Raw genomic sequence first — 26,083 nt, forward strand, 5'->3', positions numbered from 1 at the left:
CCCCAATTGGCCACATACAGTAATATTGTCTTACAATTAGCATCATATAGTAATAATGGAAAACATCTTGTAGTAATGTTCCCCATCCAAGTCCCCATCTTGTACTAATGTGCCCCATCCAGGTCCCCATCCTGTGGCTATGTGCCCCATCCAGGTCCCCATCCTGTAGCAACGTTCCCCATCCTGGTGCCCATCTTGTACTAATGTGCCTCATCCAGGTCCCCATCTTGGGGCTATGTGCCCCATCCAGGTCCCCATCCTGTGGCAATGTTCCCCATCCAGGTCCCCATCTTGTGGCTCTGGTCCCCATCTTGTGGCTCTGTGCCCCATCCAGGTCCCCATCTTGTGGCTCTGTGCCCCATCCAGGTCCCCATCTTGTGGCTCTGTGCCCCATCCAGGTCCCCATCTTGTGTCTCTGTGCCCCATCCAGGTCCCCATCTTGTGGCTATGTGCCCCATCCAGGTCCCCATCTTGTGGCTATGTGCCCCATCTAGGTCCCCTCTTGTGGCTATGTGCCCCATCCAGGTCCCCATCCTGTGGCTATGTGCCCCATCCAGGTCCCCATCTTGTGGCTATGTGCCCCATCCAGGTCCCCATGTTGTGGCTCTGGTCCCCATCTTGTGGCTCTGTGCCCCATCCAGGTCCCCATCTTGTGGCTATGTGCCCCATCCAGGTCCACATCTTGAGGCTCTGTGCCCCATCCAGGTCCACATCTTGAGGCTCTGTGCCCCATCCAGGTCCCCATCTTGTGGCTATGTGCCCCATCCAGGTCCCCATCTTGTGGCTATGTGCCCCATCCAGGTCCCCATCTTGTGGCTCTGTGCCCCATCCAGGTCCACATCTTGAGGCTCTGTGCCCCATCCAGGTCCCCATCCTGTGGCTATGTGCCCCATCCAGGTCCCCATCCTGTGGCTATGTGCCCCATCCAGGTCCCCATCTTGTGGCTATGTGTCCCATCCAGGTCCCCATCTTGTGGCTATGTGCCCCATCCAGGTCCCCATCTTGTGGCTATGTGCCCCATCCAGGTCCCCATCTTGTGGCTATGTGCCCCATCCAGGTCCCTTCTTGTGGCTATGTGCCCCATCCAGGTCCCCTCTTGTGGCTATGTGCCCCATCCAGGTCCCCATCTTGTGGCTATGTGCCCCCTGTTCTTCACACACATAAAATAGAAAAAAAAAAAGAGGATTCTCACCTGTCCTCCGTTCCCTCGGCGGCCTTCCTGCAGATGTGGCCCGCAGGCACCACAGAGTCCGACCCCTTGACGATCCCGACCTGGTCCAAGAGGAGCCGCCGACAGCAGCGCTGCATTGCCTTACAGAGACTGTCTCCCAGCACAGCATTTTCAATGTCAGCCGCCGGCCAATCAGAGGCCAGCAGCTGACATCTGCATATGGCAATGACGTCATACTCGCTGCGCCGACACGCAGATATCAGCTGCTGGCCTCTGATTGGCCAGCGGCTGGCATTGGAAATGCAGTGCTGGGAAACAGTCTCTGTGCGGCAATGCAGCGCTGCTGTCGGCGGCTCCTCCTGGACCAGGTCGGGATCGTCAAGGGGTCTATGCCTGCGGGCCGCATAAAGCAGCCTGAGGGGCCGCATGCGGCCCGCGGGCCGCGTGTTGGAGACCCCTGCTCTAGGTATTCTTCATGTATATAGTTGTTTGTCATTTTTGTTTGAGTTATTCCATGTTATTTGCACACGGGCCTAAAAGGCCCCAGGTATGTGAAAGTGTAGATTTTTATGGTCATGCGTTCTAGGGTTAATGTAGCGAGCTGCCCATCATAGTGGCATTAGATGCATACATAGGAGCCTAGACATTGGATGATGCAGCGTTGTAGGTGATTGATCTAATTTTACAGAAAACAGTAACAAAGAGCAGAGGTGTTAGTATAACCCGTAGATGGAAAGTGGCATTAGGTTAGAATAGTCTAGACGAGAAATGTTTGGAGCCTGAATTATTGTTTTAGTGGTGTCAGGTAGAGACAGGGAGAAGAGATATGTTGAATGAATGAATGAATGAATGAATTGTTTTAATGAATATCCCTTTCTGTGAACTAAAACATTATAAGCAGTGTGTAATTCCACAGCAAATTACCAACAAAGTGTGATGGCAGAGGGTTTATAAAAGCAGCAAGCTCGTGTTTCTAAAACACATTTTTTAGCCCCAACTCATCATTACCTTTGCATCTGTTTTTTATCTAATTTTGCATTTTTTGTGCCTTTTTTTTTGCTTGTTTGCATCAAAAAAGATAATAAGTTTTAAGTCTATTTGATATGTGTTCACCTGATTTTTGGGGTGGTTTCTGGGTGGAGTTTAGCGATTCCTGATGTTTTCTCTTGATTCAGCAATTGCGACTTTCTAAAAAGTTGCAAAATTTGGCACAATTCCAATCCCACCCCCCTCTCTAGTGTATTTTTGACTATGACAGTATTTTGCCAAACTTTAAAAAAAAAACGCAAATGATTAATTGGGGCCTTTGTGTTTTACTAGACATTTTTTTTTAAAAGAGTCTAGAAAAAGGAGAGTGGAGTTGTTGAGTTGTTAAATGCATGAAGGAAAGGCTGCTAGTGCTCTAGTAAGATGCCCCAAATCTGTCACACGGCGGGCAGCAATGTGATGAATGCAGTGCTACTTCCGAATGCGCGGTATAGGTTTACCTCGTATAAATATTAGACAGCATTAATAAATCTGCCCCATTGTATAAAGTGATCAAGGCAAAGAAAAAAAATGCTTTTTTTAGCTGGATGAAGATGAATGAATATTTAAAGGGGTTGCCAGCCTAAAATAACAAAGTATAATAATTGCCTCTACTGTCCTCTCTATGCTGTGCATAGAATTAAAAAGTTCCACACAGCCAGAACGGTACACCTGTAAGGCTTCATTCACATGCCTGTTTATCGCATAAGTGTGCTATCCGGACACATTTTATTCTATGGTGCTTTTTATTTGTCCAGACCACAGACTGCAAAAAAATCAAAAAGCCTGAGACGTCAGAATTTGGTCCGATTTGCCATACAAAACTCATACCTTTCCTTGATATGAATGGACAGCACACAGATGTCACGCTATGGATATTTTCCACAGCATATAGGTAATATTTGGTTGAATCCCTTAGGCCACGTTCAGTATATTACATCAGTATTTGTAAGCCAAAACCAGAAATGGAACAATCAGAGGAAAAGTATAATAGAAACACGTCACCACTTCTGTATTTATCACCCACTCCTGGTTTTGGCTTATAAATACTGAGGTAAAATACTGATCAAATACTGAACGTGTGCACATGGCCTTACACATTGCATCTGCGGCGCCCCTGAGGGTTCAGTCGCCACAGAGGTACTGCACCTCACCCAGAGGTGTGGTATCTCCTTCTCTCAGGTAAGGAGGGAGTGCTGCCCGGAACCCAAACATAGTTACATAGTTTACATAGTTTATAAGGCCGAAAAAAGACAAGCGTCCATCCAGTTCAGCCTATTTCTTGTGCACTGCAGCTATTCCGCAGCGTTGATCCAGGGGAAGGCAAAAAAAAAAACATGCGGTATAGGCCAATTTACATCATTGAGGAAAAAAAACACCTGCATCCAACACTACACTGCTCCAGGCCGGCTGGAAGGGCAAGAAGCAATGTATGTTTCCTGCTGAGCCCTGTCCCTGGCTGGAGTGGGGGGAACCCAAAGGCAGGGGGGAACCAGTAGTGGGTGTGGGTGGAGGAAGCAGTTTAGAGGAGCACTTTGGTAGGAGTACATATAGGGAAGCCATCTTAGATAGTTCAGTGAAGGCGTGAGTTGAGTAGAGGAGAGCAGTTCAGAAGAACAGCTCGGAACAGTTCAGAAGAGCAGTCCGGGAGCAGAGTCTCACTAAGAGCTCTGATCCACAATAAGGGCCAGGACTGGAGACCCAGGAGGGGAGCAGGGAGTAGGCTCCGTTCTATGAAGTGATCCTAGGGGGTACGGCGAGTGCAGGACGGCACCCGTACGCACAGAATCTGTCAGAAGACAGAGGGATTGTAAGCCGCATTCTAATCCCCAGGAGGGTCAAGCAGGTCCGAGATACGACGCACAAGAGGGACTTCAGAGCACCCGAGCGGGATTGAGAGTGGGCAGCGCAGAGCAGGAGGAAGAAAGACCTAGCGTGAGAAGTCGGTCTAGTAAGGAACATAAAAAAAGTGGGGTTCTGCCAGGCATTCCCAAATCACCTGAGGAAGAACTGAACCCCTGCCTGGTGAACGCAACGCGACGCGGGAGGCTGTAAGCTGACAGTGCACCCTGTGGAACTAAAGAACTGTGAGTAAAGACAAGGATGACTGCACCGCCTCTGTCCAATTATTTCGTCTGCGCCAACATTCCCTCTCTGCACCACAGCGCCCAGCACAACCACCATCCATTATACCTTATACTGCCCTGGAGCTAAGCTCTACCTGTGGAGAGCCACACCACCCCTGCTGCTGTAACACCAGCTCCAGAGGACTGCTCCGCAGCGGCGGCACCCTTTTTGCCGCATTCCACAGGTGGCGTCACGACCTTTCCAAATCCCCTATAAATTCCCCTTTTTACTGACCGCCCTGGGTCATGGACTGGGCCAGCCACCGTGATATTCCCCTACCGGCATACGCAGAGGCCCGTCTGCCGAGTACCCCACGGCCCTGGGAGCGCGTCACACCAACTGTAATACACTATGGTTTTTACACTCACAAATCTCCATATGAAAGCACACAGATGCCATTCATCTTAAATCTATAGCCTGTCCATTGCCACAGTTCACTTTGCTGCAGATATTCCACAGCAAATACGACCTGCACATAGTCTAAGCAGTAGGCCCCAACCTTTCTTACCTTGAGAACTACAGGTGCTTCTCACAAAATTAGAATATCATCAAAAAGTTAATTTATTTCAGTTCTTCAATACAAAAAGTGAAACTCCTATATTATATAGAGTCATTACAAACAGAGGGATCTATTTCAAGTGTTTATTTCTGTTAATGTTGATGATTATGGCTTACAGCCAATGAAAACACAAAAGTCATTATCTCAGTAAATTACAATAATTAACAAAAACACCTGCAAAGACTTCCGAAGCGTTTAAAAAGGTCCTGTAGTCTGTTTCAGTAGGCAACTCAATCATGGGGAAGACTGCTGACCTGACAGATGTCCAAAAGGCAGTCATTGACACACTCCACAAAGAGGGTAAGCCACAAAAAGTCATTGCTAAAGAAGCTGGCTGTTCACAGAGTGCTGTATCCAAGCATATTAATGGAAAGTTGAGTGGAAGGAAAAAGTGTGGTAGAAAAGGTGCACAAGCAACCGGATAACCGCAGCCTTGAAAGGATTGTTAAGAAAAGGACATTCAAAAATTTGGGGGAGATTCACAAGGAGTGGACTGCTGCTGGAGTCATTGCTTCAAGAGCCACCATACACAGACATATCCAAGACATGGGCTACAAGTGTCACATTCCTTGTGTCAAGCCACTCATGACCAATAAACAATGCCAGAAGCGTCTTACCTGGGCCAAGGAGAAAAAGACCTGGACTGATGCTCAGTGGTTCAATGTGTTGTTTTCAGATGAAAGTAAGTTTTGCATTTCATTTGGAAATCAAGGTCCCAGAGTCTGGAGGAAGAGTGGAGAGGCCACAATCCAAGCTGCTGGAGGTCTAGTGTGAAGTTTCCACAATCAGTGATGGTTTGGGGAGCCATGTCACCTGCTGGTGTAGGTCCACTGTGTTTTATCAAGACCAAAGTCAGCACAGCCGTCTACCAGGAAATTTTAGAACATTTCTTGCTTCCCTCTGCAGACAAGCTTTATGGAGATGGAAATGTCATTCTCCAGCAGGACTTGGCACCTGTCCACACTGCCAAAAGTACCAATACCTGGTTTAAAAACAACAGTATCACTGTGCTTGATTGGCCAGCAAACTCGCCTGACCTTAACCCCATAGAGAATTGTCAAGAGGAAGATGAGAGACACCAGACCCAACAATGCAGACAGCTGAAGGTTGCTATCAAACCAACCTGGGCTTCCATAACACCTCAGCAGTGCCACAGGCTGATCGCCTCCATGCCACGCCGCATTGATGCAGTAATTGATGCAAAAGGAGCCCCAACCAAGTATTGACTGCATTTACTGAACATACATTTCAGTAGGCCAACATTTCAGATTTTATAAACATTTTTCAAGTTGGTGTCATAAAATATTCTAATTTACTGAGATAATGACTTGTCTTTTCATTGGCTGTAAGCAATAATCATCAACATTAACAGAAATAAACACTTGAAATAGATCACTCTGTTTGTAATGACTCTATATTATATATGAGTTTCACTTTTGAAGAACTGAAATAAATTAACTTTTTGATGATATTCTAATTTAGTGAGAAGCACCTGTACATTCAGCTCAAAGGCAGGGTTGTGAGCCACATCCAGAAGACCCCAGTCCTCACCTAAGGCCACAGTCACACGTTCAGTATTTGGTCAGTATTTCACGTCAGTATTTGTAATCCAAAACCAGGAGTTGGACAAAAATACAGAAGTGGTGACGTGTTTCTATTATAATTTTTTCTCATTTCTTCCACTCCTGGTTTTGGCTTACAAGTACTGAGGTAAAAAACTCACCAAATACTGAATGTGTGAACATGGCCTAATAGTGTGATGCAGCGCGAGCAAGGAACAATGATGAGGGTAGAGTTCAGCACCCAGCACTTGGGAACAGCGCTAACTGTACCACTGATTCCCAGGCACCGGTACATGTGATCCTGATGCGGCACACGGTTGCCACACACTGACAAACCGTCCAAATGCTGAGCTATTAGTCAGTGCCGGGAGAGTGGTTACAGCCGCCACTCTCTATACACAGAGCGGAGATTGAACCCACGCCGGCGTCACCCCTATGAAACCCGAACACTGCCATGGGGAAATAAAGTTCATCTCCTCCCAGCAGCATGGGCCTAAGTTTAGGCGCCAGACAGGTTCAGAAAGCTATTAACCTGCAGATTAAAATAAACAGGACAGTCAAAGCAATAAAAGGAACTTTAAAGCGTACTTGTTAGCAGGATTGTGCTCAGTAAACTACATACACTGTCAAGTGGGCAACATTACACTGGTTAAAATGATACCTTGGTTGATTAAATTCGTCCTGTGGTTCTTGTGTAATCTTTACTTTCAGTTTGGAGATAATGATATGTTCATGCTTTGGGGTGGCCTGTGGGGTGGGCTCTATCTGGTGCTTTTCTTACATATTCAGCTATATGTTCTTATGACAGCTCACTGTGCCTTCACTGACCTGCCTCCCATTTTATCTAGCCCCGCACTACTAGATGTATTATGTAAAATAGGAGGCAGGTCAGTGAAGGCACAGTGAGCTGTCATAAAAGCATACAGATGAATATGTAAGCAGAGCACCAGATAGAGCGCCACCCTAAAGCACGAGCATATCATTATCTCCAAACTGAAAGTAAAGATTACACAAGAACCACAGGACAAATTTCATCAACCAAGGTATTATTTTAAATAGTGTAATGTCACCCACCTGAAAGGATATGTAGTTTACGGAGCACAATCCTGCTGACAGATGCGCTTTAAAAATTCACAAAATAATTCAATTAGAAACATAGAAAAAAGGCATTGGTATTTACCAGCCAAGGTCTCAAGGTAAATGCACGAACAGGATGTAGCAGACTCCCTTGTTAGGAGGTAACACAGATGCAGAATGCTGCTGAACAACCACACTCAACCTCTCAATCCATGAAGGGGGTGATTGCCTAGCACTAGAACTGTAGGTAGATAAAGCTTACAATAGGGCGCAAGTGCCTAGCCAGCAGCTTATTACACGCCCCTACTATTTGATTAAGTGGGCAGTGGGCTGCCCAGCTCCCTATCAGTGCATCACAGAGGTGCAAGCCCCTAATTCACAAGATCACCATTAATGGCCCTGGCTGCACCCTGTAAGAATAACCTGCAGATTAACCTCATATCTTAAGGTTAATAGTGTTTTTTCATGTGACAGGTTCCCTTTAAACAAGATCAGTCAGCAGATTTCACAAAAAAGACTGCATACATTTTTTAATAAATCTCTTAGACCTGATGAGGCTGGTGTACTTTATAAATCCATGTCAGACTATCTGGAAAATCCTTTGTGAAAGTTACTCCTTGTAATAGTAAAATAAATGTGGACTCATAAAATGCTAATTTTAATTTGCAGATTCTACAGTATTATTTGGTATGACATACAGTGACTATAAAAAGTCTACACACAGAGTTTGTCATGTAAAAATATTATACCAAAAAGAATAATTTCAGAACTTTTTCCATCTTTAATGTCACGCATAATCTGTACAAATCCATTAAGAAACAAACTGAAATCGTTTTGATGGGAACAAAAAACAAAAACCTAAAATAATGTGGTTGCATAAGTGTGAACATCCTCTTATAATTCGGGACGCGGTTGTGTTCGAAATTAACAAATCATGTTTAAACTCATGTTACATAGTAGTCAGTACTCAGCTGTCAGCAATGAATGTGATTCTGATTACCTGATATAAAGTTTATCTGTTCTAGTAGGGATTTCCTATAATTTCTTAGCTACATTTTCCAGCAAAAGCCAAAGTGCATAAACAGCTTACAACACAGCAAAGGGATCTTATTGTTGAAAGTTATCAATCAGGAGAAGTGTGCAAAAATTTTCCAATGCATTAGATGTACCATGAAGCACTGTGAAGTCAGTCATCAAGAAGTGGCTTAAATTTGGCACAACAGTGGCATTACCTAGAACTGGACGCCACTCAAAAGTTGATGAAAAGACACAAAGAAAATTGGTCTGGGAGGCCGCCAAGAGGTCTATAGCAACATTAAAGAAGCTACAGAAATTTCTGGCGCATGTAATGCTGGTGGGTGTGGACCCACTGTGCCATGGGCAGGGTTAACTCTGGAGCGGCATAAATGAGTGACTACCTGGTATTCACTAGAGTCTCAGATGGCGAGGATAGGCTTGGCCACAGGTAGAGTCACCAAGTACCACTCCAAGGCAGTTCCCGGTCTGCAGCAGCTGACCGGAGGGTTCAGAAACATGGGTATGAGGTACAGGAGGACGAAGGCAAAGACATGGTTAGACAATCCAAGGGCAGGCAGCACAGGATCAATATACGTAGCCGAGGTCAGGAGCGGAGAAATCAGAATAAATAGTAAACGAGCTGGGTCACTAGCAGGAAAGACAGAATGAATATGTGCAAACAGGAACTAGAGACAAGCTACTAATGTAACAAGCTATGTTCAGGCAAGGAGTGGTGGGAGGAGCTGCCTAGTGATAGGTTGGGGAAGTTAAATACTGCAGAACACTTTAGGGTTAAGTTCCTGCAGGATCTGGCCACACCTCCAGGTGGAGACAACAAAGATATGCAGCAGAGCTGAAAGAGCTGCATGAAGACTCAGCGCGGTGGCCTGACACAGGAAGGAGAAGAGAGGTGAACACAGTAAGTAGCACAAGTACTGGTTGTGCACTACATGTGACAATCTCCCATGTTTTTCATATTTCTGGCCTGTGGGGTAGGCTGGCAAGATGGAAGCCTTTTCTTGCAAAGAAAACATCCAAACCCAGCAATATTTTGCCAAAATTCACAAAAAGTCTGCCAAAAACATGTGGAAAATGTGTTATCACTTGCTGAGACCAAGGTTGCACTTTTTGGCCATAATTCCAAAAGGTCTGTTTGCTGCAAAGCTAACACTGCTCATCACCAAAAGAACACCATACCCGGAGTGAAGCATGGTGGAGACAGCATTATACTTTGGGGCTGTTTTTCAGCAGCTGGAACTGGGGCTTCAGTCAAGGTGAAGGGAATTATGAAAAGTTCTAAATATTAGTCAATGTTGAAACAAAACCTCAGGCCTTTGCTAAAAAGCTGAAGATGAAGAGGAATTTCACCTTTCAGCACAACAACAACCCTAAGCATACCTCCAAAATCAACAAAAGAAGCTTTGCAAGAAGTAGACAAAAGTTTTGGAATGACCCAGTCAGTACCCAGACCTGAACCCAATTGAAATGCTGTGGGTTGACCTGAAGAGGGCACTGTACACAGGAAATGCCCTTGCAATCTGACAGATTTAGAGTACTACTGCAAGGAAGAGTGGGCAAAGATTGCCAGTTCTAGATGTGCCATGTTGGAAGACTCCAACCCAAAAAGACAGTGCTATCATAAATTCAAAGGGTACTTCAACAGAGTAATAGTTTAAGGGTGTGAATATTTACGCAACAACATTATTTTAGTTCTTTTTTTTTCCCGCCTGAAAAGATTTCAGTTTATTTTTTTATTGAATTGTACAGAGTATTGGTGACATTAAAGATAGAAAAAGTTCTGAAATTATTCTTCTTGGTATGATTTTTTTTTACATGACAAAAAATTGGCATTTTAACAGTGGCATGTAGACTTTTTATATCCATTGTAGGTTTTCAATTTAAACACACCAGTGTCATCAGGACTAACATCTTTTTAATAGTGTAAGCAGTTCGCATTATGAAATCTGGTTGACAGATCCACTTTAAAGGAATTGCATTGTTAGCAAGAAAAGGGAAAGGGAAACTGACCCGGGGATCATGGAAAGAGGTAAAGCCATTCTACATTGCATGGCAAAATCTGACTCCATAATGGGGTGGTGAGTGCATTTTGATTACTGTGCTAGCCTGCTGCTTGAATAAAGACATTTACTATTTACTGCCGTCAAACACATCCTATGTAGTATTATTTTCAAACAAATACTATGCATTCTGCGCACAAAAAATAATATAAATTCATCTTATTTCAGCTACTACAATAAATATATCCGGATGTTCAAATTTTCAAATTGGAGATAATAGCTTTATGAATGTGACAGACAATTCACATCCTGGTCCATACCGAAACATCTACAGGCAACCAGTGTATCATGGTGGAAGTCAGTATGCTACGCCAATCAGAACACAACCAAAACAGACCACTCAAGGATATCACAACATGCCAGAAAGAAAAGAAGCTTCTTCTCATCAGTCTAGCAAACAGGAGACTGTTAAGAGTAAGCAGCAATCACACATCCCTCCAGTACGGACTACCCCAGTAGGACATTCCAGTAATACATGCAACGTACGACAAGTAACTGAAGGCAGCGACTGCCCCACAGAAGAACCCACAACGAGAACACATCCAGGACAATGATTTGTTTTTTAATTACTCTATGGGGTCTGTGTTTTTTAACTTTAAATTTTAGGTTTGGTTTTGGATTCTCCTAATGTGCAGCACCACCACTACATCTGAATATACTCATAGTCTGGAATCACAAGCAAGTTTGGTGCAGTTTCTAACAGTTTTTATATTATCTAAACACGGGAGAAGAAATGCATAATTCTGTCCTTTAGTCTTTGCCTTTCATTTGGAATGAATGATTTTAGCTCTAAGTGGTTATTGAAAACTGCACCAAAAACTGTAAAAACTGTGTGATTTCAGCTTTACAAGCTGTCAGAAATGATGAAGTGCAGAAGAATACCACTCCTAATAAAAAGTGTCCTAATTATAATGTCTGGAGAGGTATGAAACAGCGGAGCTGTCTGGTTTGTGCAATACATGTGGCCGTGGATATGCTAATAAATGTATGTCATTTACTCAAATAGGCACTGTGGAAATTGCATCAATTCCAGGCAGCATGATAATAAAACCGAATTGGAATTGGAATTATTGAGTGCAAAAAGGTTTATGCAGGTTTTTAGCTGCTATATTGCTATCGCTACATTATTATATAAAAACATATTTTCTGTTCCATGTATCCATTCCAAAGCCGAACAAGTACAATGACAGCTATCAAATATTAATTGGGTGTAGCACAATGGAGTACACAACATGTTCTCAAAAGGAGTTAAAAAAATTCATTGTAAAGCTTTGGCCGAACTCAAAGTATTATGAAAACTGTACTTCCCTGCATTGTAATAGCTCCTTCTGGAGAGACGTCGGGAATATTTTCTCTGTGAAAACCATCAGCCACTTCCTTTATTCTTTTTGAAAGGGTAACTGTGCTTTCAAGTAACATTTCACAATAAGCTGTCCTGTGTGTATATGAGGAATAACAATTTCTGCCCATTATGTGACTTGTATCCTGCATTCTCACCAGTTTTCCCCTCTGCTCCCTCTTTCTGTAACTTGCAATCAATTTTTTTTTGCTGGGGAGAGGAGAGGAGCTGTAGTGATTTCTTCCATACACAGGACAGAAAGGGGAATACCTGCCCTTGATTCACTTTTTAGCTCACAGAGACAAACTGCTGCAACATGGAGGACATTATACAGCAGAGCTCAGCTGTGTTGATCTGAATCAACCTCAGATGTGAGGTAAACCACTTGTTGCGGCCTTCCAGATAAGGGGCTGTGTCACATGACACCTGGAGTCCATCACTTTCTTTCTGTCTGATAAAAATACATTACAAAGTTTCTTATAATCACCTGTACTATTGATTTATGCAAAGTTTGTTGAAAGTACAGTTCCATTTTAAGCCTAATTCAGACGTCTGTTTATTTGAAGTACGTGAAAAAAGTTCCAATTTTCATCAGCATTCTGTCAGCGTGTCAGCTTCAACCATGAGTCTTCCATCAGTGATTTTCTTGTATGCAATTAAAATAAATGCAAAACTTCTCCTACACATTAAAAAGTTAAAAAAGTACTGCACACAGATTGCATAAGGGTGGCAATGTGTGCTGTCAGTGATTTTCACAGACCTATAGACTTGTTTGAGTGATTTTGATCTGTGACTTGGTCAAAAACGGACATGTCTCCCTGATTATTTGCAGACACTTGGCCCTCAAAAAAAAAAAAACAGGTAAGTGAACAACCCCATAAACGATAATGAGTGCTCGCTTTATCTGTGATCATATGGATAGAACACCTACATGAAAAATAAGTTTCTGAATAAGGTCTTAGATTGGGACTACAATGTGACAGAGATTGCTGTATGCTGCTGCTACGTTGCAGAATAGATCTTTTTAATGTAGCATGCTGGGAGTATGGTACTTTTCCCCCTAAATTTTCTAAATAGGATTTAATATAACCTCACAACTGTACAAAAAAAACACTAATTTATAAAATGACACTGTAAAGGCTTCAAGGTTTTATAAAAAAAACTCTCCCTGAACCCAACCAAAAACTCCTTTTGTTATTCCAACAATAGATGAAATTTTGCTTACCCATAAAGAGATTAAACATTTTATACGGTAACATAAAATATGGGAACTTACTGCCGTTTAATGCATCATTCAAACAGAAGCCCCCTGGAGTAATGAGTACCAAATCTATAAGAGACATCCTCCCTTTAATAAATTGGGAGCATATTTGGCCTTTCTGTGCACTACACACTGAAATCACAAGCTATTTCTGATGTAAATGACATGACTCCAGTATTGTAGAGGCCACCTTCTATCAATATCCCCCCCAAATAAAAACAGACCTCCTCTTCGTTTGGATAAAAATTGGCCAAGATGAACATAAAAAATAAATAATTTTAGGTGAAGATTCATAGAGCTTCATAAGCATGTCTGTATCCCAATATTGTAATCTTCTGGCCATGACCACAAGCTCAAGGACACCTCTGTTGCCGGAAAACCTTTCCATGCTACCGAATCCACAGGGAGCCCACCCTGAAGAATCCCAAAAACTCCACCAGGCCATTACCAAATTCCAAAACACAATAGAATGGTGCCATCTACTTGATGTAAACCCTCCACAACAATTTTTCCATGAACTCCAAAAGCACCCTCCCCATAGTCAAAAATGACACCGAAAAACAAACCATACAAATATTCATTGTTGCTTTGAGTTTTTCCCGATTCAAGATAAATAGGGTAGACGGGACCTTTTCCAGTGATACACCCACCCCCATACTGATTGAGGGCCTCCAAACCCTCTCTCACTTTATATAGCCCCACTCTTTCTTGATACCACCACCCCTCAAACTTTTGACTCTACTAATTACCCACCCTCTTACATGTTGTCTAATTAACCCCTTACTCGCCCTACAAAGCTGAGTCATGGGTTACTATGTCCTATCACGACTCTCAGTTTTTTTCTGGCAGCTCTCATCAGGATTATACCTACAATAGGTACAGGGGTTACAATTGCACCTGAGCCGTGGAGCCTAAGGGACCCAAAAAGTCCCTTTAGCATATATGAAAGACCAATACTTTAAAAGACTTGCACTTGCAAAGACTGGGGAGGGGGGGGGGCATATAGGAGCTTTTGCATTGGGGCCCATGAGCTTTAAATTACGTCACTGGCTATTAGACACTACTCCACCCTCCTTGTCTCACTGTATGGCCACGGCCCCACTATCAGTATTTGGTCAGTATTTTTTCTCAGGAGTGGAAGAAAAAAAACAGGAGGTAAAGCAGGTGCCCATAAAATAAAGCCATTGTGACGAATGTGCAGGGGAGTGATCCCAGCTCCCTGCTGATGACTGGAAGCGAGCAGCTGCATGGAGACTGAACCTTCATTTAATTTACTCCCTGTAATCGCTGCTCCAATAAGCCTGCAAAACTACCATTTACCTGCAGAATACCACTATATTTGCAAATATATAGTGTTTTTGGAGGTGACAGGTTGCCTTTAACCCCTTTACTACCCGGCAATTTCTGTTTTTTCGTTTTCTCCTCCCCCTCTTCCTAGTGCCATAACATTTTTTATTTTTCCGTCAATATAGCCATATTAGGGCTTGTTTTTTGCGAGACGAGTTGTCCTTTTGAACAACACCATTCATGTTACCATACAGTGTACTGGAAATCGGGAACAAAAATTCCAAGCGCTTTGAAATTGCAATTCCACAATTGTTTTTTTTGGCTTTTTTATTTTCCATTTTCACTATATGGTAAAACTGACCTAGCAATATGATTCACCAAGTCAGTACGAGTACGCAGATAACAAAGATGTATAGTTTTTTTTGTATTTAGGTAGTGAAAAAAATAATTCGTTTTTGTTGCCATTCTCCAAGATCTGGAGCAATTTCATTTCTTGGGATCTGGGGTTGGGCGAGGGCCTATTTTTTTGCACCCTGTGCTGATGATGTTTTTGCTGATACCATTTGGGGATAGGTACAATGCTTTGATTGCTTTTTATTACAAAGTTGGGCCGGCCAAAAAAAAACCCTTAATTCTAGTATTTTGTTGTTTTTCTCGTTATACCATATACTGATCGGATTAATTTATTTTATATTTTGCTAGATTGGACATTTCTGATTTTAAAAAAAATTGCAACGGTTTTATTTTTAATGGGGCAATTTGAACTTCCGTGCTTTTTTATTTTTTTCATAAAAAGAAAAAAAAAAACTTTAACTTTTTACTAACTTCAGTAGTCCCCTTAGGAAACTTGAAGCTGCGATCGTTAGATCCCCTGTGCTATAGATAGCAATCACGATCTCATATGAACAGCGACCACGGGTCAGCATTCACAGGAGTAACGTAATGACATGCACGGGGGTCTTCTACAAACTCCCTGCTGTCATAACTCTTCAGTGCCCCCCGATCACGTGACATGGCGCGTCAATGGGCGGGATTGATGTTAAGTATAAGAAGAAGTGTGCACCATATACCAATTTATATAAAGGATGAGTGCAATATCCTGCATTGTATATGGCAACAATGAAGGGGAGAAGGAAAGAAACAATGAAAAAAGGATATGCACATCAAGTAGCCGACCATAAATATCAAGAAATTTGAACAATTTTTAGTGCACACCAAAAACAATTAAAAACAGAGACCACAGACCATAATGTAGACCATGTGCAAAAAATCGTTATTGCAAGTAATGTTGATAGAGAAAATACAGGATGAAAACCAATGCAACCCCATAATATCATGCATGAATACAAAAGTAAGAATCAAAATATAACCACAATAATCACAAATTTGCAAAAATAAACATGTATGCATACAAGCCCAAACCCAGACATCCCTGGGGAAGGGTAGCTGATAGTATTATGCCCAAACTGTACAGATACACATAAGGGTATGTATGTGTGCACCAGTGTGTGATAAATCAGGCTGAGCCTAGATGAGACCTGATCCCAAGTGACTAAGTCAAATCAAATGCCCATAGATGCAAAGTGAAACAGGAAAAATAGATTACCAAGTGGGGAAATCAGGGTCGGCTCCAGGTTTTTCTGGGCCACGGGCGAAAGAGTCTCAGTGGGCCCCTTTAATACATACAGTACAGACCAAAAGTTTGGACACACCTTCTCATTTAAAGATTTATCTGTAATTTAATGACTATGAAAATTGTACATTCACACTGAAGGCATCAAAACTATGAATTAACACATGTGGGATTACATACTTAACAAAAAAGTGTGAAACAACTGAAAATATGTCTTATATTCTAGGTTCTTCAAAGTAGCCACCTTTTGCTTTAATGACTGCTTTGCACACTCTTGGCATTCTCTTGATGAGCTTCAAGAGGTAGTCACTGGAAATGGTCTTCCAACAATCTTGAAGCAGTTCCCAGAGATGCTTAGCACTTGTTGGCCCTTTTGCCTTCACTCTGCGGTCCAGCTCACCCCAAACCATCTCGATTGGGTTCAGGTCTGGTGACTGTGGAGGCCAGGTCATCTGGCTTAGCACCCCATCACTCTCCTTCTTGGTCAAATAGCCCTTACACAGCCTGGAGGTGTGTTTGGGGTCATTGTCCTGTTGAAAAATAAATGATGGTCCAACTAAACGCAAACCGGATGGAATAGCATGCCGCTGCAAGATGCTGTGGTAGCCATGCTGGTTCAGTACGCCTTCAATTTTGAATAAATCCCCAACAGTGTCACCAGCAAAGCACCCCCACACCATCACACCTCCTCCATGCTTCACGGTGGGAACCAGGCATGTAGAGTCCATCCGTTCACTTTTTCTGCGTCGCACAAAGACACGCTGGTTGGAACCAAAGATCTCAAATTCATCAGACCAAAGCACAGATTTCCACTGGTCTAATGTCCATTCCTTGTGTTCTTTAGCCCAAACAAGTCTCTTCTGCTTGTTGCCTGTCCTTAGCAGTGGTTTCCTAGCAGCTATTTTACCATGAAGGCCTGCTGCACAAAGTCTCCTCTTAACAGTTGTTGAAGAGATGTGTCTGCTGCTAGAACTCTGTGTGGCATTGACCTGGTCTCTAATCTGAGCTGCTGTTAACCTGCGATTTCTGAGGCTGGTGACTCGGATAAACTTATCCTCAGAAGCAGAGGTGACTCTTGGTCTTCCTTTCCTGGGGTGGTCCTCATGTGAGCCAGTTTCTTTGTAGTGCTTGATGGTTTTTGCAACTGCACTTGGGGACACATTCAAAGTTTGCCCAATTTTTTGGACTGACTGACCTTCATTTCTTAAAGTAATGATGGCCACTCGTTTTTCTTTACTTAGAATTTGTATTATGGCAAGAAAAAAGCAGCTAACAGTCTCTTCAGTAGGACTGTCGGCTGTGTATCCACCAGACTTCTGCACAACACAACTGATGGTCCCAACCCCATTTATAAGGCAAGAAATCCCACTTATTACACCTCACAGGGCACACCTGTGAAGTGAAAACCATTTCCGGTGACTACCTCTTGAAGCTCATCAAGAGAATGCCAAGAGTGTGCAAAGCAGTCATCAAAGCAAAAGGTGGCTACTTTGAAGAACCTAGAATATAAGACATATTTTCAGTTGTTTCACACTTTTTTGTTAAGTATATAATTCCACATGTGTTAATTCATAGTTTTGATGCCTTCAGAGTGAATGTACAATTTTCAAAATCATGAAAATACAGAAAAATCTTTAAATGAGAAGGTGTGTCCAAACTTTTGGTCTGTACTGTACCACGATTCATGATGCACAGATACCGCAGAGAAATATATATATATAGTACAATGCAAAGATTTCACTTCTTACATTACATGAGCGATATCTATTGTAAATTCCACAATAGCTCAGAAACCGGCGAATAGCTCCACACAGAATACTGGCCCCCATATAAGGCCCCATACGGAATACTGGCCCCCATACGGAATACTGGCCCCCATATAAGGCCCCATAAGGAATTCTGGCCCCCATATAAGGCCCCATACGGAATTCTGGCCCCCATATAAGGCCCCATACGGAATTCTGGCCCCCATATAAGGCCCCATACGGAATACTGGCCCCCATATAAGGCTCCATACGGAATACTGGCCCCCATATAAGGCTCCATACGGAATACTGGCCCCCATATAAGGCTCCATACGGAATACTGGCCCCTATATAAGGCTCCATACAGGATACTGGTCCCCATATAACGCTCCATACAGGATACTGGTCCCCTTATAACACTCCATACAGGATACTGGCCCCCATATAATGCTCCATGCAGGCAGTTACCCCCCACATAATGCCCCATACAGGCTGTCCCCCCCCCTTATAATGCTCCATGCAGGCTGTTACCCCCCACATAATGCCCCATACAGGCTGTCCCCCCCCCTATAATGCTCCATGCAGGCTGTTCCCCCCACATAAAGCACTATGCAGGCTGTCCCCCCCCTTATAATGCCCCATGTAGGATGTCACCCCCCTCTCTTTATAATGCCCCATGCAGGATGTCATCCCCCTCTCTTTATAATGCCCCATGCAGGATGTCACCCCCCTCTCTTTATAATGCCCCATGCAGGATGTCACCACCCTCTCTTTATAATGCCCCATGCTGGATGTCACCCCCTCTCTTTATAATGCCCCATGCAGGATGTCACCCCCTCTCTCTTTATAATGCCCCATGCAGGATGTACCCCCCCTCTCTTTATAATGCCCCATGCAGGATGTCATCCCCCTCTCTTTATAATGCCCCATGCAGGATGTCACCCCCCTCTCTTTATAATGCCCTATGCAGGATGTCACCACCCTCTCTTTATAATGCCCCATGCTGGATGTCACCCCCTCTCTTTATAATGCCCCATGCAGGATGTCACCCCCTCTCTCTTTATAATGCCCCATGCAGGATGTCACCCCCCTCTCTTTATAATGCCACATGCAGGATGTCATCCCCCTCTCTATATAATGCCCCATGCAGGATGTCACCCCCCTCTCTTTATAATGCCCCATGCAGGATGTCACCACCCTCTCTTTATAATGCCCCATGCTGGATGTCACCCCCTCTCTTTATAATGCCCCATGCAGGATGTCACCACCTCTCTCTTTATAATGCCCCATGCAGGATGTACCCCCCCCTCTCTTTATAATGCCCCATGCAGGCTGTCACCCCCTCTCTCTATAATGCCCCATGCAGGATGTCACCCCCTCTCTCTATAATGCCCCATGCAGGCTGTCACCCCCTCTCTCTATAATGCCCCATGCAGGATGTCACCCCCTCTCTCTATAATGCTCCATGCAGGATGTCACCCCCCTCTCTCTATAATGCCCCATGCAGGATGTCACCCCCCTCTCTCTATAATGCCCCATGCAGGATGTCACCCCCCTCTCTCTATAATGCCCCATGCAGGATGTCACCCCCCTCTTTTTATAATGCTCCATGCAGGCTGTCACCCCCTCTCTCTATAATGCCCCATGCAGGATGTCACCCCCTCTCTCTATAATGCCCCATGCAGGCTGTCACCCCCTCTCTCTATAATGCCCCATGCAGGATGTCACCCCCTCTCTCTATAATGCCCCATGCAGGATGTCACCCCCTCTATAATGCCCCATGCAGGCTGTCACCCACTCTCTCTATAATGCCCCATGCAGGATGTCACCCCCTCTCTCTATAATGCCCCATGCAGGATGTCACCCCCTCTCTCTATAATGCCCCATGCAGGATGTAACCCCCCCTCTCTCTATAATGCCCCATGCAGGATGTCACACCCCCCTCTCTTTATAATGCCCCATGCAGGATGTCACCTCCCCCTTTATAATGCCCCATGCAGGATGTCACCCCTAATATAGTGCCCCATACATTAAAAAAAAAATCAAATACTCACCTCACTCCTCCTCACCTGCTGCAGCTGCTCGGGTCCAGACTCCAGCGTCGCCGGTATCTTCCCGCTCTGCGCTCCCTGTGACGGCTCAGGGGAGCGCGCGGTGGAAAAACGTCACCGCACCCTCTGACCTGAGACGTCACAGGGAGCGCAGAGCAGGAAGACAGCGGATCTGTGGAGGCACGGGGAGAGGTAAGTATCCAGCTGCCGGGGCCCTGAGCAAGCGAGAGAGAAGGGCGGGCGCTGGCACCGCTCTCCTCCGCCCATAGCCCGGCGGGGTGCGCGACCGCCAGTGGGCCCCTCTGCCTGCTCAGGGCCCCAGCACTTGCCTGGGTGCTGATGCCGGCCCTGGGGGAAAGCAAATGTTATAAAGTATCAAGGCCTAAACGAGGCCCACGCACATCTAAACAGCTTCATCAGGGCAGGTCCTGCCAGTGATGAGTCAGTGTGCATATATGTAAGCCGCATAATCACCTTACCCTCTGTTCAGGTGCAAGCGACCAATCATCACTGGGGTGGGAAGAAGAGGGGGCGGAGCCAAACCAGAGTCACATGTATCCAGTTCTGTGACTGTGATCTATCACATGATGTAGGAAGAAGGGGGCGGAGCCAAACCAGAGTCACATGTATCCAGTCCTGTGACTGTGATCTATCACATGATGTAGGAAGAAGGGGGGCGGAGCCAAATCAGAGTCACATGTATCCAGTCCTGTGACTGTGATCTATCACATGATATCATCTGATCTTCCCGTTGTGCTCTACGGATTTTTTCCTTTTGGTAGTTGTTGAATGGACAGGGGGTGATCTTGTTCTCTCACTTTTATGGTGGTTTCCACCGTCAATGGACACCACAATGGTCTGTCTTCCTCCTGATAAGCTTGTACTGCTCTCAATTGCTTCCAGACTGACTTCCTCCGAGCATTCTTGCATGAACTCCTCAACTCAATTTTCCATCTTGATTCTGATACAGGGCCGCTCCCAGTCCAACTTGAGAAGCGTCACAATGAAGAACAAATGGTAAGTTGAAATCAGGATATCCCAAGATGGGTGGTTTTAACAGGTAGTCTATTAGTTCTTCAATACCTCCTGGTGGTCTGCTGTCCAGAGAATGGGCTGTTGGGACGAAACGGCGTTGTTTTAAGCCTGGACCTACCCGCATTCTTCTTTTTCTCCGTGGGTGATGTTGACTCTTTCGCCCCTCCCTAGAGGAGGTATAGTGGGGCAGCAATCCTGGAGAAGTTCCGAACGTAAGTACGATAGTAGGAGTGGAATCCTAAGATCTGCCTCAACTCCCCGACAGTAGAGGGCCACTTGTCTTTTAATGCCAGTACCGGAGCGATTTCTGCTGGGTCCATGGTATACCCTTCTCCGGACACAATTTTCCCTAGAAATCGGAATTGCCTTTTGAACAGTTCACACTTCTTTGGGGTCAACTTAACTCCGTGTTGTTGATACCGCTGTAATACGGTCCTCATGTGTTCAACATGCTCCAGGAAGGTTTTGCTGTGTACCACATTGTCATCCAAGTACGGCTGGCAGATATTGCCCCTCAATCCTTCCAAACAGGTCTCCATGCTCCTCTGAAATTCTGCTGGAGCTGAACTGAGCAAAACGGTATGCGGATCCACTCATATAACCCACACGGTGTGATGAATGCTGTCAAGGGTCTGCTGGACTCTTCAACAAACCCTTGATGGTATGCTTTTTCCCTGATCGAGGACAGAGAATCAGGTACTTCCTGATAGGCTATCCAGGATATCTTTAATCTTTGGTATCGGGTGCCGATCAGGTACTGACTTTCAGTTTAGTTCCCGATAATCACAGCAGAGTCTCAAAGTACCGTCCTTCTTCCTAACACAAACAATAGGAGAAGAATAAGACGACTTTGACTTTTGGACCCAACCTCTGTTGATTAGATCTTGTAAATACTCTTTCACTTCACAGTGTCATGGTTTCGGCACAGACATGTAACTTCTGGTTACTGGGGGCGTGTCTTTCAAATTGATTTTCAATTGCAACGACGGGATACAGCCTATATCAGAGTAATCTTTAGAGAATGCATGACACTCTTCTCTCAGCATCTGTTTTGCTATCGCTATATCTTGAGCACACAAGTGTTCCAGGGGTACTGGGGGATCCCAGGACCCTGAGGTGGGTCGTGCAATTTCCTCCCCTGGGCAACTCCTGTTCCTTGGTGGGGAGACTGAATTCATGGTAGACCCCTGGGGAGGTCTCACACTGGCTGGATATACTGTTTAACGGTTTCAATGTGACCTAACACAGTCTTTGGATCCAGTCTAATTTTGTGTTTCGTAGTATTCATCACCGGTACTGTCATTCGAGCAAACCCACCAGTAGGAATCGTAAGCACAGTCTCACCTTGAACTAGGCCTTCCGGAAGTTCTGAGGAGTCTTTTGACATGAACAGTCTTTTCTGGCCTGTTCTTCCCGATTCTACCCAAACTCCACACCTCACCACCACCATTTGGCTTTCAGGGATGATGTTGGGCGCCAGCCTACCTTGACTTCTTTTAGGTCCATTGTATTCTGTGCTTTCTTTACTCTATGAATCACATTTTCTGCCACGGCGTTGGGTATGGCAAGTGATGTGGCAATTGCATACACCACCAGCGTCCCTGACTTGTGTTTCGTGATGACCTCACTGATTACATTATAACCCAGGATAGGATCCTCTGCCACGTTATGATCACTGGTCACGAGAAAAGGTACCAAAAGCTCAATAGTGTTGCTGTTCTTTGTGGCTCTCAGTTGGGAAGTCACTTCCTCCCAGCCTATGAAAGGTATTTCGGTCTGGTTGACAGCTTTGCCGTGGAGTTTAACTGGTCCTAAGAGTTCTTTTAGCAACCGAAGGCAGGTATGTGGCAGGTAGCGCCTTCTCCATTCTTCATTTAAAAGGCTTGCTTGGCCTCCTGTGTCCCACAGTGATTTTACTAGGAGTCCATCTAGCTGGCACTGTATAAAGCACCTTTCACCGATTAGGCTGATGAGGCTATCTTTACTGACCGAGGAATCCTCCTCCTAGGAGTACATCATTTGACCTCTGCACTAGGCATTAAGTAACTGATGCCCCTGTCTGTCTTGCAGCTGTTGTAGATGGGAACACACTTGGGGATAGTACTGATGCAGACGTTTTACCTCATGCGCCGTTCTGGGGTTTGGTGAGATTTGGATTTGCTTCTGGGGCCTCCTCCGTGTCGCGGTTACCAGTCGCCCCGCACTGGCAACCTCCTGTCTCTTAACCCAAACGACTGTGACCATTGGCATTCCTTGGCATAATGTCCTTCCTCACCACATCTTAGACCGTGGACACACACCGTACTCTGATTTGATGAATGGCACGCTTCACAAGCTGGGTATCTTCTGTTTTGGAACCCACTCCTGGGTCAGAGGGGTATAGTTTCGGGCCTGGAACTTTTTCAACTTTTTCACCTCAATCAACTCGGCTCGCAGTTCTCCTATTACTTCCTCCCAGTCAGTGCTGGCGGTCCTCTCTTTTATTGGTGATTTAAGGTTCCCTCTAGGAGGTGGCACTGGGGGGTCTCCATGATGATCTTCGGACTAGCCACCGGGGGTCTCAAACTTCAGCTGACTCATTTTGGTGATTTAGGACCAGAGCCTTTCTTTAACTTCTGCTCGCTCTCTGACTCCAAACTAGCAGCCTCATTCATTTCTTCAATTAGGACTTTGTCCAGAATGCCAGGATCTTCTAGGTACTGTTTCATATGCAACTTGATGTCTTTGCTGTTTAACCCCGTTCCCAATGATCTCAAGAACTTCTTCTGGACTAGTCCAGCATCAAACGTCTCCTCCGCTTCTACATCTCTGGATGCAAACAACAGTCTATCCTTCAGTTCAATTGCTCTGAACAAGAAACTTTGGGGTGATTCATTATTTTTCTGCGAGAGGTTAATGAGTCGGTGGAACAATTCTGAAGTACTCTCTTCTTTATAGTGCTCTTTTAAAATCATCTTCAGCTGTTGACTCTTCATTTCTAGCATACTACGGAGGTTCAGTCCTGGGCTGATCGCTTTCACCACCCCCTCAACGATCTCATCTGGCTGGTAGCCTTTCTATAAGCCTGCATCGATCTGGTGCAACAAGTTCATATAAGACAGTTTCTCTTTCTGTTCACACTCTCCAATCTGTCCCAGGATCTTGAATTCTTTCCTTATGGTGATTTGTGGTGTTAGAGAGGACTGGCTTCCTGATTTATCTAACCAGAGCAGGGTAAAGGTTCTGTCTGTCACCTGTGCCGAGGTTTTAGTCGATTCCTGCAGGGCCGTGGTTAGGGCTTTGAATTGTTCTTTCAATTCCTGTAGCTCTGTCTGTGGACGGAGATTTACGCATTTGGTAATTGGTGCTGCCCCTCCATCCTCCAACTTCAACCTGGTTAGAAACTGTGTTAGCTCCTGGAGGAACTTCTCCATGACGTCTTCAGCTTTTTTCTCCCCCAGCTCATCCATTTTTGCAATAATGGCAGCTAACAGTTTCCTGCAGTTGTGTGCTTTAGAAATCTGTTCTTCTGTCATCTTTATATGTTCTGCTATTGTTCTCAACTCTTCACAGGTTAACTGAAGAAGCAGCTCACTATTTCTGTCCATTTGTATTTCCACATCCATTGCTGCTAGTGAGTTTTCTTTAGGGCTGGTCCCCTTTAACTGGTGTAGCAGAGTTGAATTGAGGTGCTGTGCTGCTGTGTTTTTCCAGACACTTTTCCTGTTCTCCCTCTACATGCTAATTCCCGCTCAGGACTCCTCGTACGGGCCACCAATGTTACACGCACACCGCTAGGTTCAGATAGGGCGAGACGGGTTTCATGAATTTTTTTGACTCCTGGGGGAACGGTTACTCAGGGCGACCATAGGCTGCAGATTCTTTCAGGCACACGATAGATTCAGTTGCTGACCACACACATCTGACAAGAGTCTTTTTCAACAGTTTAACAGTGGAATTTAATCTGAAGCACGGCCAGTGCAATTCAGGGATATTAAAGCAACAATCTTCATTATGGTACAGTCTGAGTTTCTTGAGCAACCGTCTCCAGTAACAATTCCACATGTGTTAATTCATAGTTTTGATGCCTTCAGTGTGAATGTACAATTTTCAAAGTCATTAAAATACAGAAAAATCTTTAAATGAGAAGGTGTGTCCAAACTTTTGGTCTGTACTATATATATGCAGTATACACAGTATATATTTGGTAACGCTGCGTGTGTAATTGCAAGAAAAAAAAATAAATATAGAAATATTTATCCCATACAGTGAATGATGAAACAGGAAAAAAAATCTAAATTCCAGAATTGGTGTTTTTTGGTCACTGCAATTTGCCCAAAAAATGAAATAAAAAGTGATCAAAATGTCATATGTACCCAAAATGAGATTAAAAAAAAGATCAACTCAACGTGCAAAATCCAAGCCCTGCACATGACTATGAAAATTAAACAAAATAGTTACAGGTATCAGAAAATTGCAACACAAACTATGGTACTTTTTTTTAATACATTTCTCCCAAAAAATTTTACCAGTTAAAAAAAACTATGCATATTTAACCTGGAGTGGATCAAAGATGCTCAAAAGACTTGAATATATGAACACTATTATAGAACTGACTGGAAAATCATGTATCAAGTCATTTTTAGAGCACAATGAACCCCATAAAAAAAAATACGGAATTGCGTATTTTTCTCTTTAATTATTATTTCACAGCACTTTATTCCACATTTTTATGGAAGATGGGGAGGAATAAAACGAAAGCGCAAAAATGAAAAATAGCCCGGTCTTTAAAGAGTTAATTCTAAGAGGGGGGGGGGAGCAGAGATGGAATTTGGCATATAGCTATTACGGTACTTTACTGAAAAAAAAAATCTTTATTTCATGCTCTTCTAGCCGAACACATCAATTTCGGTCATCACTAATGGAATACCAGGTAACAGCGCTTTATACTATACATTTAGTAACTAAAATCATCTTTATTTTTCATAAATTATTAACATCTATTGAGTGACTGATGTGAATGATCTTTTTTTTTAGAATGTGCATTTCTATAATGTGAGGCAGCAGAATCCCCTAGTGATATCAGTGGTATCAATTTTGCATTAGGATATCCATGATGGTTATCAGCCAAGTACA

General features: G+C 44.1%; 1 protein-coding gene and 1 long non-coding RNA gene across 3 annotated transcripts in view; one reads left to right on the forward strand and one right to left on the reverse strand.

Annotated features, from left to right (window-relative positions):
• Window positions 1-12,000, forward strand: part of RIPK3 (receptor interacting serine/threonine kinase 3) — a 74,238-nt gene extending 62,238 nt beyond the window's left edge. Inside the window, exon 15 of one of the 2 annotated variants that reach the window (XM_073671150.1) lies at window positions 10,786-11,990. In XM_073671150.1, coding sequence (XP_073527251.1) covers window positions 10,786-11,171 — 386 coding nt within the window. In that variant the 3' untranslated portion in view covers window positions 11,172-11,990. Of the gene's footprint in view, window positions 1-10,785 lie in introns of both variants that reach the window. The other variant, XM_073671151.1, reaches the window with a different exon arrangement.
• The window catches only part of LOC141256225 (uncharacterized), a 320,798-nt gene that overhangs the window by 210,506 nt on the left and 84,209 nt on the right, over window positions 1-26,083 (reverse strand). The window lies entirely within an intron of this gene.

This window comes from Phyllobates terribilis, unplaced genomic scaffold, assembly GCF_046119375.1.
Source record: "Phyllobates terribilis strain yellow unplaced genomic scaffold, ASM4611937v1 Scaffold_1__5_contigs__length_1240528914, whole genome shotgun sequence".
Taxonomy (NCBI): Eukaryota; Metazoa; Chordata; class Amphibia; order Anura; family Dendrobatidae; genus Phyllobates; species Phyllobates terribilis.